This window comes from Rhinatrema bivittatum, chromosome 5 (assembly GCF_901001135.1).
Source record: "Rhinatrema bivittatum chromosome 5, aRhiBiv1.1, whole genome shotgun sequence".
In the NCBI taxonomy this organism is placed as follows: Eukaryota; Metazoa; Chordata; class Amphibia; order Gymnophiona; family Rhinatrematidae; genus Rhinatrema; species Rhinatrema bivittatum.
In genome coordinates, this window is record NC_042619.1 from 29,706,724 (window position 1) to 29,721,447 (window position 14,724).

Sequence of the window (14,724 nt, forward strand, 5' to 3'; positions counted from 1 at the left end):
CCCAGCATTGTGTATCTTTAGTTTCGATTATTCTTCCCTATTGTGTTGTAGCGCAGCCCGGCCGCAGGCAGGAGCTGACAAGCTACCATAAGTGCAACAAGAGTACCAGAGCCAGACAGCAGGGGGCGCAGGGGAAGAGAAGAACTACGAATCCCAGCTTCCCTGAAACACCACCAGACAGGGAAGGAAAGCCTGAAGGCGAACAGGTGGCAAGCATAGAGGTTAATGAGGCAGACACCGATGAGTCCATGGAGGTGGAGGAAGAGGGCGTGCCCCCTTGGTGGGACTGGCCACAAAAAGCCAGCTCTTCAGAGTCAGAGGAGGAGGAGATGGAGGTAGGTTCAGGGATAGAGGAGTCCTCCAGTTCATGCATGGATACGGAGTAATCCAGGTGGAGGGGGAAGTATAATCTTTACTCTAAAAGGGCCTGTGGTGTTGGGGGCTGGTAATAGTGCTGAGCAGAGGAGGTAAAGGATGGCTCTGAACTAGCACTGCTTGTAAGGGAACCAGAGGGCTGGAGGGGGAGGGGACAAACCCCATGTAATGCAGCCAGTTGTTACTTATTAAACTGCTTTGAAGGAACTATTCCTCTTTCTGTGTTGTCTTTGGGGATTGGGGGAACTGCTTACCCCCAACCCTGCCTGAAGGGAACTCAGAAGCCCAGCAAAACCAGGGCCAGCAGAGGCACGGACTCAGGGAGTTACGTGAACACCGTGAACTCCAGGGACCGGGGCAACTGGTGGCGACTCAGGACTGGAGACCGAAGCGCGGTGCTCGAGGCCTCACGGACGGTGAGCCATCACACTATATACATCACTTTGCACTTCTCCACATTAAATTTCATCTACTATTTAGACTCCCAATCACCCAATTTTGCAAAGTTCTCTTGCAATTTCTCACAACTGGCTCATGATCAAAAAACTTTGAACAACTGTGACATTTGTGAATTTGATCATCTCACTCATCACTCCCTTTTCCAGATCATTAATATTAAAAAGCAATGGTCCGAGTAGAGATCCCTGATGTATTCCACCATTTTCCCCATTGAGAGAAATGACTATTCAGTCCTATTCTCTGTTCCCTATCTTTAGCCAGTTATCAATCCACTAAAGGACACTGCCTCCTGTTGCATGGCTTTTTCATTTTGATGAGTCTTTCAATAGGACTTTGTCAAATGCTTTCTGAAAATCTGTACACACTTTATCAATAGACTCTCCTTGTCCACATTTGTTAACCCCTTCAAACAAATCTACCTTATAAATGGGCTCTGACCAACGGCCCGCAAAAGCACAGTAGAGAGCAGCTCTACCGCACATGCGCGGGCGAGCACGTCGGTCAGAGCGGAGCGTGCCCGAAAACAAAAATGGAGCTGGGTCCTTAGGAGCGGCGGCGGCGAGGCGCAGGAGTGGCGGCGGCAGTGGCGGCGACGACGAGGAGCAGGAGTGCTGCCGCACGCGAGGGAGGGAGGGACACCCCCCACCCCTGGAGATCTTCCGTCTGCCGGTTGTGGATGAGCTGAGGGGAGGGAGGAGAGAATGAGGTGAGGGGAGGGGGGAGTGAGGAGAGTGAGCTGAGGGGAGGGGGGAGGGAGGAGGGAGAGGGAGGGAGACTAGGGGGGGGGGGGGAGGGAGGGAGGGGGAGAGAGTGAGCTGAGGGAGGGGGGAGTGGGAAGGAAATGGACCGAAAAATGTTTTTTAAATGTAGCCCGTTGTTACGGGCTTAACAGCTAGTCTAATATATTTGTAAGACAAGACTTCACTTTGCTAAATCCACCCCATTTTTCTCTGTTTATCCAGATAGCCAATAATTTTGTTCTTTATAATAGCTTTTACCATTTTACCTGACACTGATGTCAGGCTCACTGGTCTGTAGTTTCCTGGATCACTCCTGGAACCCTTTTTAAAAATAAGCATTACATTGACCACTCTCCAGTCCTTTATTTCAAAGCACCTGAGCTACTTCTGCCGCTATTGCAACCTCTCTATCGGGATATTCTAACTATCCCATTATGCTTGTATCCTTTGAAGATATCTTATTCCAAACCATGAGCTACCGAGTGACTGAAGGCTTTCCCCCATGATCTAGTTTAAAAGCTGCTTTCTCTGTTTTTTAAACATTAGTGTTAGCAGCCACATTCCACCCTGGTTAAAGTGAAGCCCATCCTTTCGGAACAGGCTCCCCTTTCTCTAAAATGTTGCCCGGTTTCTAACAAATCTGAAGCCCTCTGCCCTGCATCATTCCCTCACCCATCAATTGAGACTCCAGAGCTCTGCCTACCTGCATCTGGGGTCCTGCATGTGGAATGTGGAGTATTTCTGAGAATGCCCATATCTTCCTATGTCGCTGTTGCCCACATATACCACAATAGCTGGCTCCTCCCCAGCACTGTCTAAAATCCTATCTAGGTGACACATGAGGTCTGTCACCTTTGCACCAAGCAGGCAAGTCATCAAGCGATCCTCATGCCCATCAGCCCCCCCTCCCCCCCAGCTATCTAAATAAACGTTCCTGGGTAATTGTGAACGAAGGTTCATGGTCCAGACTTGCACAGATCCAAAAACCACAATGGAAAGCATTTGAGTTTACCCATGTTTGCCTCACTAAGGATACTTATCAGAGAAAAGTGGTAGGTTTTTTTTTATAATTAGCAAAAAGTGGCTTTTCAAAAAACAAAAGCTTTCAAAAAAATGTTTTTGTCGAAACATATGTGGAAAAAGGAAGGATTTGAATGCTTTCCCTTGCACACTTAGTATTCATGGGATATTGTGCACAGTAAATGAATTTACAATTAACAGTAACCACAAAGATGATCTTTGCTCAGTTCATATATGACTTGCCCCAATAAAACTTAAGTATTATATAATATTCAGATCCAACGCTTTCTGAATGTGAGAAATCTACAGACAAAGAATGGACAAGATCAGCAACTTACTTGTGGAGGAATGATGTTCTCAATACTAATGCCCACATAAACTAAGCGTTCTTTCCTTGAAAATACAAACAGGAAAAACAAGTGTCATTAGCTGCCATGCCATCTCTCTCACACATCATGTTACTATGTTATAACATATAGGCTGACCTCTGCTGCATACCATCAATTTTAATATAATACAGTGGTATGTGCTAGTGTTCTGTATGAAGATGAACAGGCAAGTACATATGGGATTAAAGGTTTCCTGGGCTGAATATGTAGAAATAAGGGTAAACAAGTTATAGGAGATAATCTTTCATTTGCTTGCCTTAATATTTTTGTGACTAGGTTTCAAGATTTATTAACCCCCACACCCCATTATAATATTTTAATCATTTGGATTAGATCAGTGCAAGCAAAGTTGCTTACCAATAACCAGGGTTCTCCAAGGAAAGCAGGATGAAAGTCCTCACCAGTGGGCAACATCATTTGAAGGAGCCCAGTGCAGAGATTTTACATAAAAGCCTCTAAATCCTTTCAGCATGCTCGACTGAGCATGTGCAGCCTGACCAGTGTCACCATATTGTGCAGGGCCCCTTCATAGTTCATTCATAGCTAATAAGAGAACCTGGAGAACCAAATCCAAGGGAGGTGGGTAGCTTTTATGAGGAATTACATTGTGCTGTTCTTGGAGAACACCTGTCACAGGTAAGTAACTTCTGCTTTCTCTGAGATCAAACAGAACGCGAAGTCATTACCAACAGGAAATCCTTAGCTACAGACTGTCCTGAACACAAAAGGGGGAAAAACAGAAGCATTGCTAATGGACAAAAATTATTTTTGGCAGCAGCCAGTCATTTCTTCTACTCCCCTCCAACCGGAAAACATGATAATGGACCCTAGAGGGAACAGAGTTGATTTCCACAATTCAAAAAGACTCCACATGACAGACTGGCTAAACCTACTGTAGCATCAGAAGTCCCTGGTCAAACAATAGTACGATGTGAATACATGGAGAGAACTCCAAGTTGCAGCTTTGTAGATCTCCATGGAGGCCAATCTAGCACTGCCATAGCCCTGATACTATGAGTTTTGACATGCCCTATCAGATTAAGCCTGCATGGGCATACAGGAAATGCCATATGCTAGCCAATTATAAAGTGTACGCTTGGCAATGGCAGTTCGAAGTTTCTTGGGAGTCAAATGAAGGAAAAAAAAAAAAAGCTTGGTGGACTTTAAGGAATACAGTCTGTTTCAGACAGAAGGATAAGACTCTTGTCACCATCCAGTGCTTGTTCACCTTTGTGGACTTGTGGCCTGGCAAATGTTGTTTGAAGGATGATTGGTTAAAGCGGAAAAGTCAAGTATTTTAACTCATAGGTTTCTAGTGGTTCAAAGGGCATTTTCATTAGCTGGCCCAAAAACACACTGGGGTCCCATGACATAAGCAGGAGGCTTGATGGTAGACTTCAAATGAAGCAAGCTCGGCATAAAATGAACATCTAAACACTGTATAGGGATGGGTTTACCTTCTGTATGGTGCTGATGAGCACCATTTTCACTAAGATGAACCTGGAATTAGTCTTCAGATATAGAAGGTATTCAAGCAGTTTTTGTGTGGAGCAGGAGGGTCACGTGCTTCCCCTCATACCAGACAGCAAACTTCCTCCATTTCAAACCATAAGATTTCCTCGTGAAATCCTTCCTAGAAGCCAGAAGATTATGAGAGACATCCTTAGGTAGGTTCAGGAAATGCAAAGCTACCCTCTCAACATCCAGGCTGTGAGGACTAGGGACTTGGTGTTTGGATGACGTAACATTCCCTCATTCTGAGTGATGAGAGATGGGGAATTCTCCAACCTGTCTGGATTCTTGATAGACATCTCTTGCAGGAGATTGTCTTGAGCAAAAGAATACTATGAGAATCATGGACCCCTGGTCTCTTCTGAGGTTTAGCAAGGTTCTTGCCAGCAGAGGAAATGGAACATAAGTATATAAAATACCTTGACCTCAAACTAGGAAGAAGGCATATGAGGCTAGTTTGTCTTGAGTCCCCTTCTGGAGCAGAAATTCGGGAATTTTCTGTTTGAAGGAGATGCAAACAGATCTACTATGGGTGTACCCCACTTGCAGAATATTTGGTTTGCTACCTCCCCATCTGGGGACCATTTGTGAGATTCCAGGACCTGATTCAGTCTGTGTGCCAAGGCACTGCCATGTATCTGACAGGTGAGGAGACTCAGGACCCTTCTATATGAAATGGCCCAGCCCCACATCTGGATGGCTTCATGACAAAGGAGATAGAAACCTTCTCCTCCCCGTTGATTGATGTAGAACATCACTACCTGATTATCCATCTGGATGAGGTCAATTTTGTTGGCTAACCGATCTCTGAAATCCTTTAGGTCATATCATACCACTGATGAAATTGTCTTGAGCAAACCACAGGCCTTGGGTATGAAGTTTCTCTAGGTGAGCTCCTCGGCCCTGGTTGGATGCATCTATGGTTAGGAGAACTGGCACTGTAGAAACTTGGAAGGATATTCCTCTGGCTATTTTTGATTGACTCAGCCACTAGGACAGAGAGTCCCTGAGTCACTAAGTGATGTAGATGCAGTCTCAATGGTCTTGACTGGCCTAGGTCTTCCATGATCTTAGGGTACATTGGGCTCATCTCATATGAAGACATGCCAAGGGAGCGACATGTACTGTTGATGCTATGAGGCCCAACAACTTCAACATGTCCCATGCTAATGTCTGCTTACCCATTCTTATTCCCTCTACTGTAGACATCAATGTGATGATTCTTTCCTGTGGAAGAAAGGTTTTAGCCTGATTTGTGTTTAGCAGAGCTCCTATAAATTTCAATTGAGATGACATGCTCAAATGGGTTTTTAGGTGATTTCTAGATGGTTTTGCTCATCACTTCTGCAGCACTTCCTTCAGATGCGCTCTTGACCTGCCAGTCATCCAGGTAGGAAAATACATATACTCCCAATTTGAGGATATGAGCAGCCATCATAGATACTTAATGGCAGAAAAAGACCATATGGCCCATCCAAGTCTGCCCATTCGTCCAATTAATTTAACATTATAATTTTCATCACTTCTTTAGAGATCCCCTGTATCTATCACATGCTTTCTTGAACTCAGATACTGTTTTTGTCTCCACCATCACCACTGACAGGCTGTTTCACACATCCACCACTCTCTCTGTAAAGAAATATTTCCTAAGATTACTCCTGAGTCTACCCCTTTCAAGCTCAGCTCATGGCCCCTCGTTCTAGAACTTCCTTTCCACTGATAAAGGCTCACCTCCTGTGCATAGAATCCTTTGAGATATTTGAATGTCTCTATTATATCTCTTCTATCATGCCTTTCCTCTAGGGCAGCAATTTTCAACCGATGTGTTGCAACACGTAGTGTGTCGCCAAGCACCGGCAGGTGTGTCGCGTCTCCTGGTGTCCCACTTCCCCGTTGTACTTTCCTTCTCCCTTTTTCCAGCCCCCACGGGCCAATTGGAAGCCTCCTTTCTTCCCACCCCCACTGCCCAATGGGAAGCCTCCTTCATTCTTCCTGCCAGTGGAAGTAGAAGGAAGGGAGGAAGCCTTTGATTGGCTGGTGAGGCAGGAAGAAGGGGCATCGCATAGTCTGGGGGTGGGGTGGGAGGAATGGTAGTGTTGAACTCCGACGAAGCAAAGCTGTCACGGGAGCTCATCCCCGTGGCGGTGAAGAGGAAAACCCGACCCTGACCAAGCAAGGCCGCCACGGGAGCTCATCCCCGTGGTGGTGAAGAGGAAACCGAACCCCAACCGAGGCCACCACAGGAGCCCATCCCCGTGGCAGCAAAAAAGAAGGCCCGCCGGAGTAAAGCTGCGGCGGAATTGAAGCCCATCCCTGCAGTGAAGGAAGAAGAGGGTTTTGGTGAGAGTTTGTGTCTATGGATGTGAATGGGTGCCTGGGTGAGAGCTGGTGTGTGGGTGTGAATGGATGCCTGGGTGAGAGCTTGTGTGTGTGGGTATGCCTGGGTGAGAGCCTGTGTCTGTGGGTGTACCTGGGTGAGAGCTTGTGTCTGTGGGTGTGAATGGGTGAGAGCTTGTGTGTGAGCTTGTGTCTGTGGGTGTAAATGGGTGAGAGCTTGTGTGAATGGGTGCCTGGGTGAGAGCCGGTGTGAATGGGTGCTTGGGTGAGAGCTGGTGTGTGTGGGTGTGAATGGATGCCTGGGTGAGAGCTGGTGTGAATGGGTGCGAGAGCATTTGTGTGTGATTGAGAGCTTGTATATAAAAGAGAGCATGTGTGTGAGAGAGAGACTGGTCAGGGAGGTGATGTGTTTCTGTGTGAGAGAGAGACTGGTCAGGAAGAGGGCTGGTGTGAGAGAGACAGAGACTGGTCGTGGGGTCTAATTGGGGGTATGTGTATGTGTGTGTGTGTGTGTGTGTAAGTGACTGGTTATGGGCGCTAAGGAAGAGGACTGTGAGGACAGAGCTTCAGCAGCCCTTGCTGCTTCTGGTGAGTGCTATTGGCTTGGAAGGGAAAGGAGTAGGAGAGTTGCTGGAGACGATAAGTAAAGGTGGCTTTTTACATTTATTTTTCTTGATTGACTGCCATTTTAATTATTGGGTATTATGCGATGTCTGCTGTTTTGAAATATTTTATTGATATTTGGACATGTTTTAATAATTTTTATGAGTTTTTAATTGTTGGATATTATTCTGTTCAGCAGCTGTTTTATAACATTTTTAGTATAGCTTTACAATTATTTCTGTGTGGGGCTCTATAGCAGCTTGGCTTATTCTGTTTTCCCAATAGGAAATGTATTAGTGTTTAGGGCCTGGTTTAATAGTTGTAGTGTTGCCTTTTCATAGACAGGGTTGTTACTGTTTGAGTGTATTCCATAATACAGATGTAACTTTGTGCGGGTTAGTTTGTGTGCATTATTGCAGATTCTGGGACTGTGTTAGGTGATATATTTCTCTTTCCATTTCTTCAGGTTCGCACAGCATGCAGAGTGGCTTTTTTGGTTTTCCATTCCAGTTTCTGTCTCCATATTTATAATTTGTGGTTTTTCTGTACTTGGTGAAGGTCAGTTCTGGGTATGTGACCAAGGTGAGGTATTTTACTAGCATGTAGGCATTTGTATCAATCTTATTTGTTGCATTAGTGGTAAATTACTGTCTTTTCATAAGGAAGGCTATTATGCCTGGTAGTAAAGGGAGTTTGTTTTGTTTTTACTTAGATGTCATCAGAACTAAAATATCTTTTTTGTATGGGGAGTTGTACAGGGTAATGCCCTAGATCTGCTCTGCACTCATTGCTGGGAGTTGAGGGGATTCCTGTGGATGCAGAGTGCATGTTTACATTTAGCCCCATGATGGTCACATGTTAAGTGTGTCACGCATGTAAGAACCATCTGTCAGGTCCAGAAAACCATCTGTGTCCCGGCCAGAAAAAGGTTGAGAACCACTGCTCTAGGGTATACATGTTTAGATTTTTAAGTCTACCCCATATGCTTTAGAATGAAGATCACTGACCATTTTATTAGCTATCCTGTGGACTGACTCCATCCTGTTTACATCCTTTTGATGTTGCAGTCTCCAGAACTGCACATAGTATTTCAAGTGAGGTCTCACCAGGGAGCTATACAGGGGCAATATCACCTCCTATTTTCTGCTGACCTACTCTCCTTATGCAGCCAAGCATCTTTCTGGTTTTACTGTCACTTTACCTACCTGTCTGGCCACCTTAAGATCATCAGACACAATTACCCCCAGATCCCACTCTTCCTTTGTGTTTAGAAGAATTTCACCTCCAATACTGTACCTTTCCCTTGAGTTTTTGCACCCTAAATGCATTACTCTGCATTTTTTAGCATTAAATCTTAGCTGCCAGACATTAGACCATTCCTTGAGCTTTCAAAGACATTGTGTGAACATCAGTGGTGCCAACAGTAGGCCAAAAGGCAGCATGCAATATTGGAGGTGGTGTTTCCCTACTATAAATTGGAAATATTTCCTGTGACTTGGAAATTTCTATGTGGATACAAGCATCCTTTAGGTCCAGGAAGCACAGCCAATCCTTTTTTTAAAAAAGGGATTAAGGTGGTAAAGTTTTTCGGAAATGATTGGAAAGTCTTTCGGAAACAATTAAAGGCCTATTTATTCATTTAAGCTTTTCATGATTCTTAATGTGTTTATTAATTATAAATGTTTTCTGATGTTCTATTTGTCTTTGTTTTATGTTGATTTTATGTTTTGTTGTATTTTTAACTGATTTTTATGTATTACAAGCCGTTAAGCCCGTAACAACGGGCTACATTAAAACATTTTTTTTTCGGTTTGGTTTTCGGAAACGGCACTCTTCCTCATTTCTTCTCCCTCACTCCCCCTTCCCCTCTCTCATTCACCTTGGTCACTCACCCCTCTTCCTCCACTCACCTCCCTTCCCTCCCCTGCCCCCACTCAAACTCCTTTCCCTCAGTCTTATTCACCCTCTTTCTCCCACTGCCTCCCTCCCCTCTCACTGAAACCCCCTTTCCTTCACTCTCACCTCCCCTTCCCTCATTCTCACTCCTTCCCCTCCTCAGTCACTCCCCACCCTCACTCTCATCCCCTCCCATCCCCTCTCAGTCACTATGCTATGTGACTCACTCCTTCCCTTGTGGCACAGCAGTCTGTTACTCTTGGCCCTTATTGGAAACCTTTTGTTTCTAATTTTCTTCCCCTCTGCCACTGATGCAGAGAGCAGTGCTGGAGCTCCATCAAAGTAAAGGCTTGCTTTGCTCTCTTTCTGGGAGACCTGTGCCTTTAAGAAATCCGCTCAGGGGCTTGAGAGGGAGGAGGGAGCAGGGAGCAGGGAGCAGGGAGCAGGGCTCTGGCTTTCACTTTTGTTGCTCTGCTTTGTGGGGAGTGGGGGTGGAGGAATGCCCAAGTAAACTCTTCCCCTGGTGGCTGAGACCCCCCCCCCCCATGGGTTGATAGTACTGCTCCCCCCCTCCCCCCCTGCAGCAGTTGCTGAATGTTTACTTGGCTTCTCCTTATCTGCGGGACTCAGGGGGCGGGCTGACTCAGATCTTCTCCATTGTCTTCGCTGTGCTCCTGCTGCTTCTAATCTGTTCAGCTGCAGGTAAGGAGCAAGGCCTCTACTGCATTTGCTGGCGACTCTTCTTTCCTCCTCCTGTCCCCCGGCCGTCCCTCCCCCCCCCCCCCCCCCCCCCCCCCCCCCGGCGGTGGAGGAGGAGGAGGAGGGACGGGCTCAGGCTGTTAACATATCGGAGCGGTAGCTCCCTGCCGTTTCCTCCTCCCCTCTGTCGCTCAGAGTTCTCTGTGCCGCACATGTGCAGTAGAGCTGCTCTCTACTGCGCATGTGCGGCACGTCGGTCAAGCTTCATTTATCTAGTTAGATTATATAATGCTTAGAACTTATATTTGTAATTTGTGGCCTATAAAACTTTTAAATAAATAAATAAAATGAGGTGCAGAGGGAACTCATCTTGAACTTTTTCTTCGCCAGGCATTTGTTCAAAGCCTCAGGTCTAGGATGAGAGGGAGTTCCCCTGTTCTCTTCAGGATCAGGAAATACTTGGAGTAAAAATCTTGCCCTCTTCCCCCTGATGGAACAGGTTTAACCGCACAGGCCTCTAAGAGGGAAGAGAGCTCCTTTTGAAGAAACTCCTGATGCTGAGATGTAGACCAAAAGCTTCTCAGTGGAAAATTTGGCAGGTTTCTCACTAGATGCAATCTATATCCATTCTTGACTATGCTGAGAACCCTGTGTCCAAGCCTTTTTCTGGCACGGATACTGGAGTGCTAGCTACGCTCACTTCATCCTAGGTTTTGACTGGGATGCTGCCTGTAATTTTGCTGTCTGAGATGAGAGTGAGGTCCTTGCAGTTGACAGAGACAAGGGAGCAGAGGATATAATCTTCTCAGCACCCCACTTGAAAACCTCCTAAATAAGGAAGGAAGGTCTGGAGTAGCAGTGGAGAGGATCTGAAGCATTGCACAGTAGTCTTTCACTTGACACACTGCTTCCTTGATCTTATCTCCAAAGAGATTCTTCTCCATTGCATGGCCTGTCTACAAATCTGTCCTGGACATCCTATCGCAAGCCTGAGACCCACAGCCATGAGAGGCTGCAGGTGCCAACATTCACTTCAGAAATCTTGATGTTGTCTCAAAAACATCAAAGGCTGAATGGACCATGTATTTTCCACACTCCATTCCCATGTCCACTACTGACTCTAGGGCATTATGCTGTTCCTGAGGAAGCTGCTCTGACAACCCATTCACATCTTCAGGATGTTTGGCATATACTGATTCATAAACAGCCAGTAAGAAGCTGTGCAAGCATATCCCCCTGGTAAACTTTTCTTCTAATAAAGTCAAGCACATAGGAATTCTTCCCTGGGGGGCACTAAGGAAAGAATTCTAGACCTCTTGGCCTTTTGAAAGCAGATTTGACCACAACTGACTGATAACAGACTTGCTGCTTTTTGAATCTGGGAGCCTTTGGGACATAAAATATCATGTCTGCCTTCTTATTCACTGAAGAGACAGAAAGAGGGTTCTCCCATATTCTTATTTGCATTTTCTGGAAAATCTTGGAAACAAGCACTACCAAAATATCCTTGGGGGGGATTAAAAAACTGGAGAATGTCAACCATTTGGCCCTGGATTTTTCCCTCAAACGGAATGGTCTCTACCAGTGTCTTAAAAATAAATTTGGCAAAAGGGAGGTCCTCTAGAGGAGATCATCTTCTTTCCTGTCAGAAGAGGGATCTAAGGAGAGACCTGTTGACCCCCCCTCCTGATCAGAAGCCATATCCCCAAGATTACTCAAAGTTTGAACCTGACTTAAGTAGATGGTGTGGATGACTCATATCCATCTAGAAAAGACCTCTGTGAGTGTTGTACTTGCCTGCTGAACTGAACGTCTGTCTGCACCTCAGTGAAGCACAGAAATTAACATCAGTGCAGCAGAACCCAATGCCCCTCCAGGAACTGACATCAGGACATCAGGACCCCTCTTCCAGATGCCCTAAGAGTCACCAGCAAGGACACAGATGCTTGTTATTTTACAGTCCAATGCCTCTTGGATCCTTCTATCTAGTTCCTCCTCAAAAACTGCTGATGACCAATACCACTTGGGAAGCAAAAGGAGAGACCACATCTCCCTGGGTCTCTTGAGGAAGATTGGTGGCTGACATCTGGACCCTTGGAGGACACTGCAACTCCTGAGAATGGTGCAAAAATGAGCTGTCCTCTCTATGAGAATGCTTTAGGGAAACCACGATAGCCATCAAAATGTTCCCATTCCCTCCATTAGAAACTGAGTCCAATGCCGATGCTTCTTGGCCTTCACCTGATACGTCATCAAAACTTAAATCTGGTACCAAAGAAGCAGAACCCTGCAATTTCCTCAGGTAGGAGAAGCTAGACAATGGTCTATCGCCTGGGTCCCTAAGGTGATCAATATCAAGAGGGATCAATGCCCTCCCAATGTTGATGCAAAATCAGCATCAGTACAGTTCCTGGGTCCCTTGATGCTAATGAATCCAATGCCGAATGGCTATATTTGACTCTCCTGTAGAATTTCTCTATTAGCACCAATCGGGAATGATGTCTCCTAGGGGTCATCTTCTCACACAAGGAGCACCCTGAGATGTCACAAAGCACAAATCTATCCATGGGGCTCTGAGAGAGACATGATGTGTTTGCACTAGGGATACTTATTGAAGCTGCTGGCCTTCTCATTTTAGGGCACTAGCTAAAAAATCAATAAGATGAAATCAAATAACTCAATTGTACCAAAAGCATAATTGATGCTTTTCAATGCATTGTCAGTGCAATGGGCGGCCAATGAAAAATAAAGGAAACTTGAAAAACAAGTGAAAAACCTACCTAGACAAGCTAAGATGGGAGAGAACTGCGAGGCCCTATATAAAAAATAATTCTGCCACTTTTGGGAACTTCGAGAAGAGAGAGGGAAAACTACAACAGAAGTGCTCTGCAGAAAAATAAAACTGAAAGGGTCCTGCATGATGCAGTGACATAGGGCAAACTGTACATTCTCAGTCAAGTATCTAAAAGCTTCTAGAAGCTTTTATGCAAAATCTCTACATCGGGCTTTGTCGGAAGACATCACTCACTGGTGAGGACTTGAATCTTGCTTGTTGTTGGAGAGAATGTGCTAGAGATGATGAAGTTTGAGTATACAAAAAGTACCACTTGGCTGGTTTATATCATTATGTAAGTCCAGTAGAAAGGTATCAGCTACAATTTGTTTATCTTTATTCCTATGTATCTAAGTACAACCCTGGAGAATTGCAAGAAATCCAATTCACACAGCATTTCCCTCTCCCTCCCTGCCACCCGACAGAGATGTGAAGGGCAAGGTTTCTCAAGCCAGTGCTTGGGACACACCTAGCCAGTCAGGTTTTCAGGATATCTACAACAAATATGCTTGAGATAGATTTTCATGCAATGGAGGCAGTACATGCAAATCTACTCCATGCATATTCGTTGTGGATATCATGAAAACCCGACTGGCCAAGTGTGTCCTGAAGACTGAGCTGAAAACCCCCCAGCTAATGTATAGAATCTCATTCACAATGTCTCTCAGATTCTAACCTAAACCAAACTTTCTTACATTTACATCTTTATTGCTTTCTTGCTCTCTTTTGATATGCAGTACTGGTTATAAGAGAATAAGGGCAGGGTAAAGTATGCAACAGAGATGAGATTATTCTGATTTCTGCTTTTTCTTTGCTTGTAAGCCTTCACACAGTAAGGCTGAAAATTCTCTGTTGGCACAAAAGTGTATCTTCCATCATCAAATAATTTTTTTTTCCATTTTCCCCACTTAATTCTATGAAGTAAGTGCACATACCTGAATTGTTTAAACATATTTAATAGGGAAGAGCTTTAAGTGAAACATATGCTGACCTATTTTATCTCCTTGAATACTTTCTTTAGCTCTAGATCTTGCCACATTATATCACAATAAAAAAAAAATGCACCCAATATATAGTAAATCTCCCAATCAAAAACAAGGACAGCAAAATTCTATTAAACATAATTTTTAAAACCTCAAACATTTATTTTATTTATTTATTTATTTATTTCGGATTTTTATATACCGGCATTCAAGACAGCAGTCACATCATGCTGGTTCACATAAAACGAGAGTGCATAATAAACATAAACTAGAACATTGGTGCGGAAAAGGCAGTTACATGTAACAGGGTAGCTAGAACTTGGTGAAGAAGGAAGAGAAAGGACAGTTATTAATTAATAATGGCTAACGCTAGTAGAGATAGCTAACAATAGTGTTATCTTTACATATTAACCATAATAAATGTTTAATATAAATTTGTTTAAATGTTAATGGTTAAATGTAAACCATGCATTAAGGTTTACATATACATTTCTTTTACAAAATATTCCTTTCACAAAAATTGTATAGATACACTTGAAAATTAATAATGTATGAACCACAGCTTTCTTCTCTTCTACCATACACCAAACAATTGTTGACAGAAAAACTGTAGAGATACACGTGAAAATTATTAATATACAAATCATTGACGACGGCCAAAGTGGATAGATTTTTTAAGCCTTCAGAGCTAAGAAGCATCATTAAGATGAATCTTACACTTTAGTGTGCGAATTACAAGAGGTTGACCACTGGGCATTAAGAAAAAGCCAACTAGAAATTTAAGAATTGTCCTGCCCCCTAATGCAGGCATTTTATGCCAAAATGCTGCAGTGTCATGATAAGAGTAGTCAGGAAAGGAAATTCAATAGAAACTAAAA

The 14,724-nt window shown here is 44.3% G+C and overlaps 1 protein-coding gene across 4 annotated transcripts in view; it reads right to left on the bottom strand.

Moving 5' to 3' along the window:
• RSF1 (remodeling and spacing factor 1) overlaps positions 1 to 14,724 on the bottom strand; it is a 293,731-nt gene that overhangs the window by 44,266 nt on the left and 234,741 nt on the right. For all 4 annotated transcript variants that reach the window (XM_029602188.1, XM_029602187.1, XM_029602189.1 and 1 more), the window contains one exon: positions 2,933 to 2,987. In XM_029602188.1, coding sequence (XP_029458048.1) covers positions 2,933 to 2,987 — 55 coding nt within the window. The remainder of the gene's footprint in view (positions 1 to 2,932; positions 2,988 to 14,724) is intronic.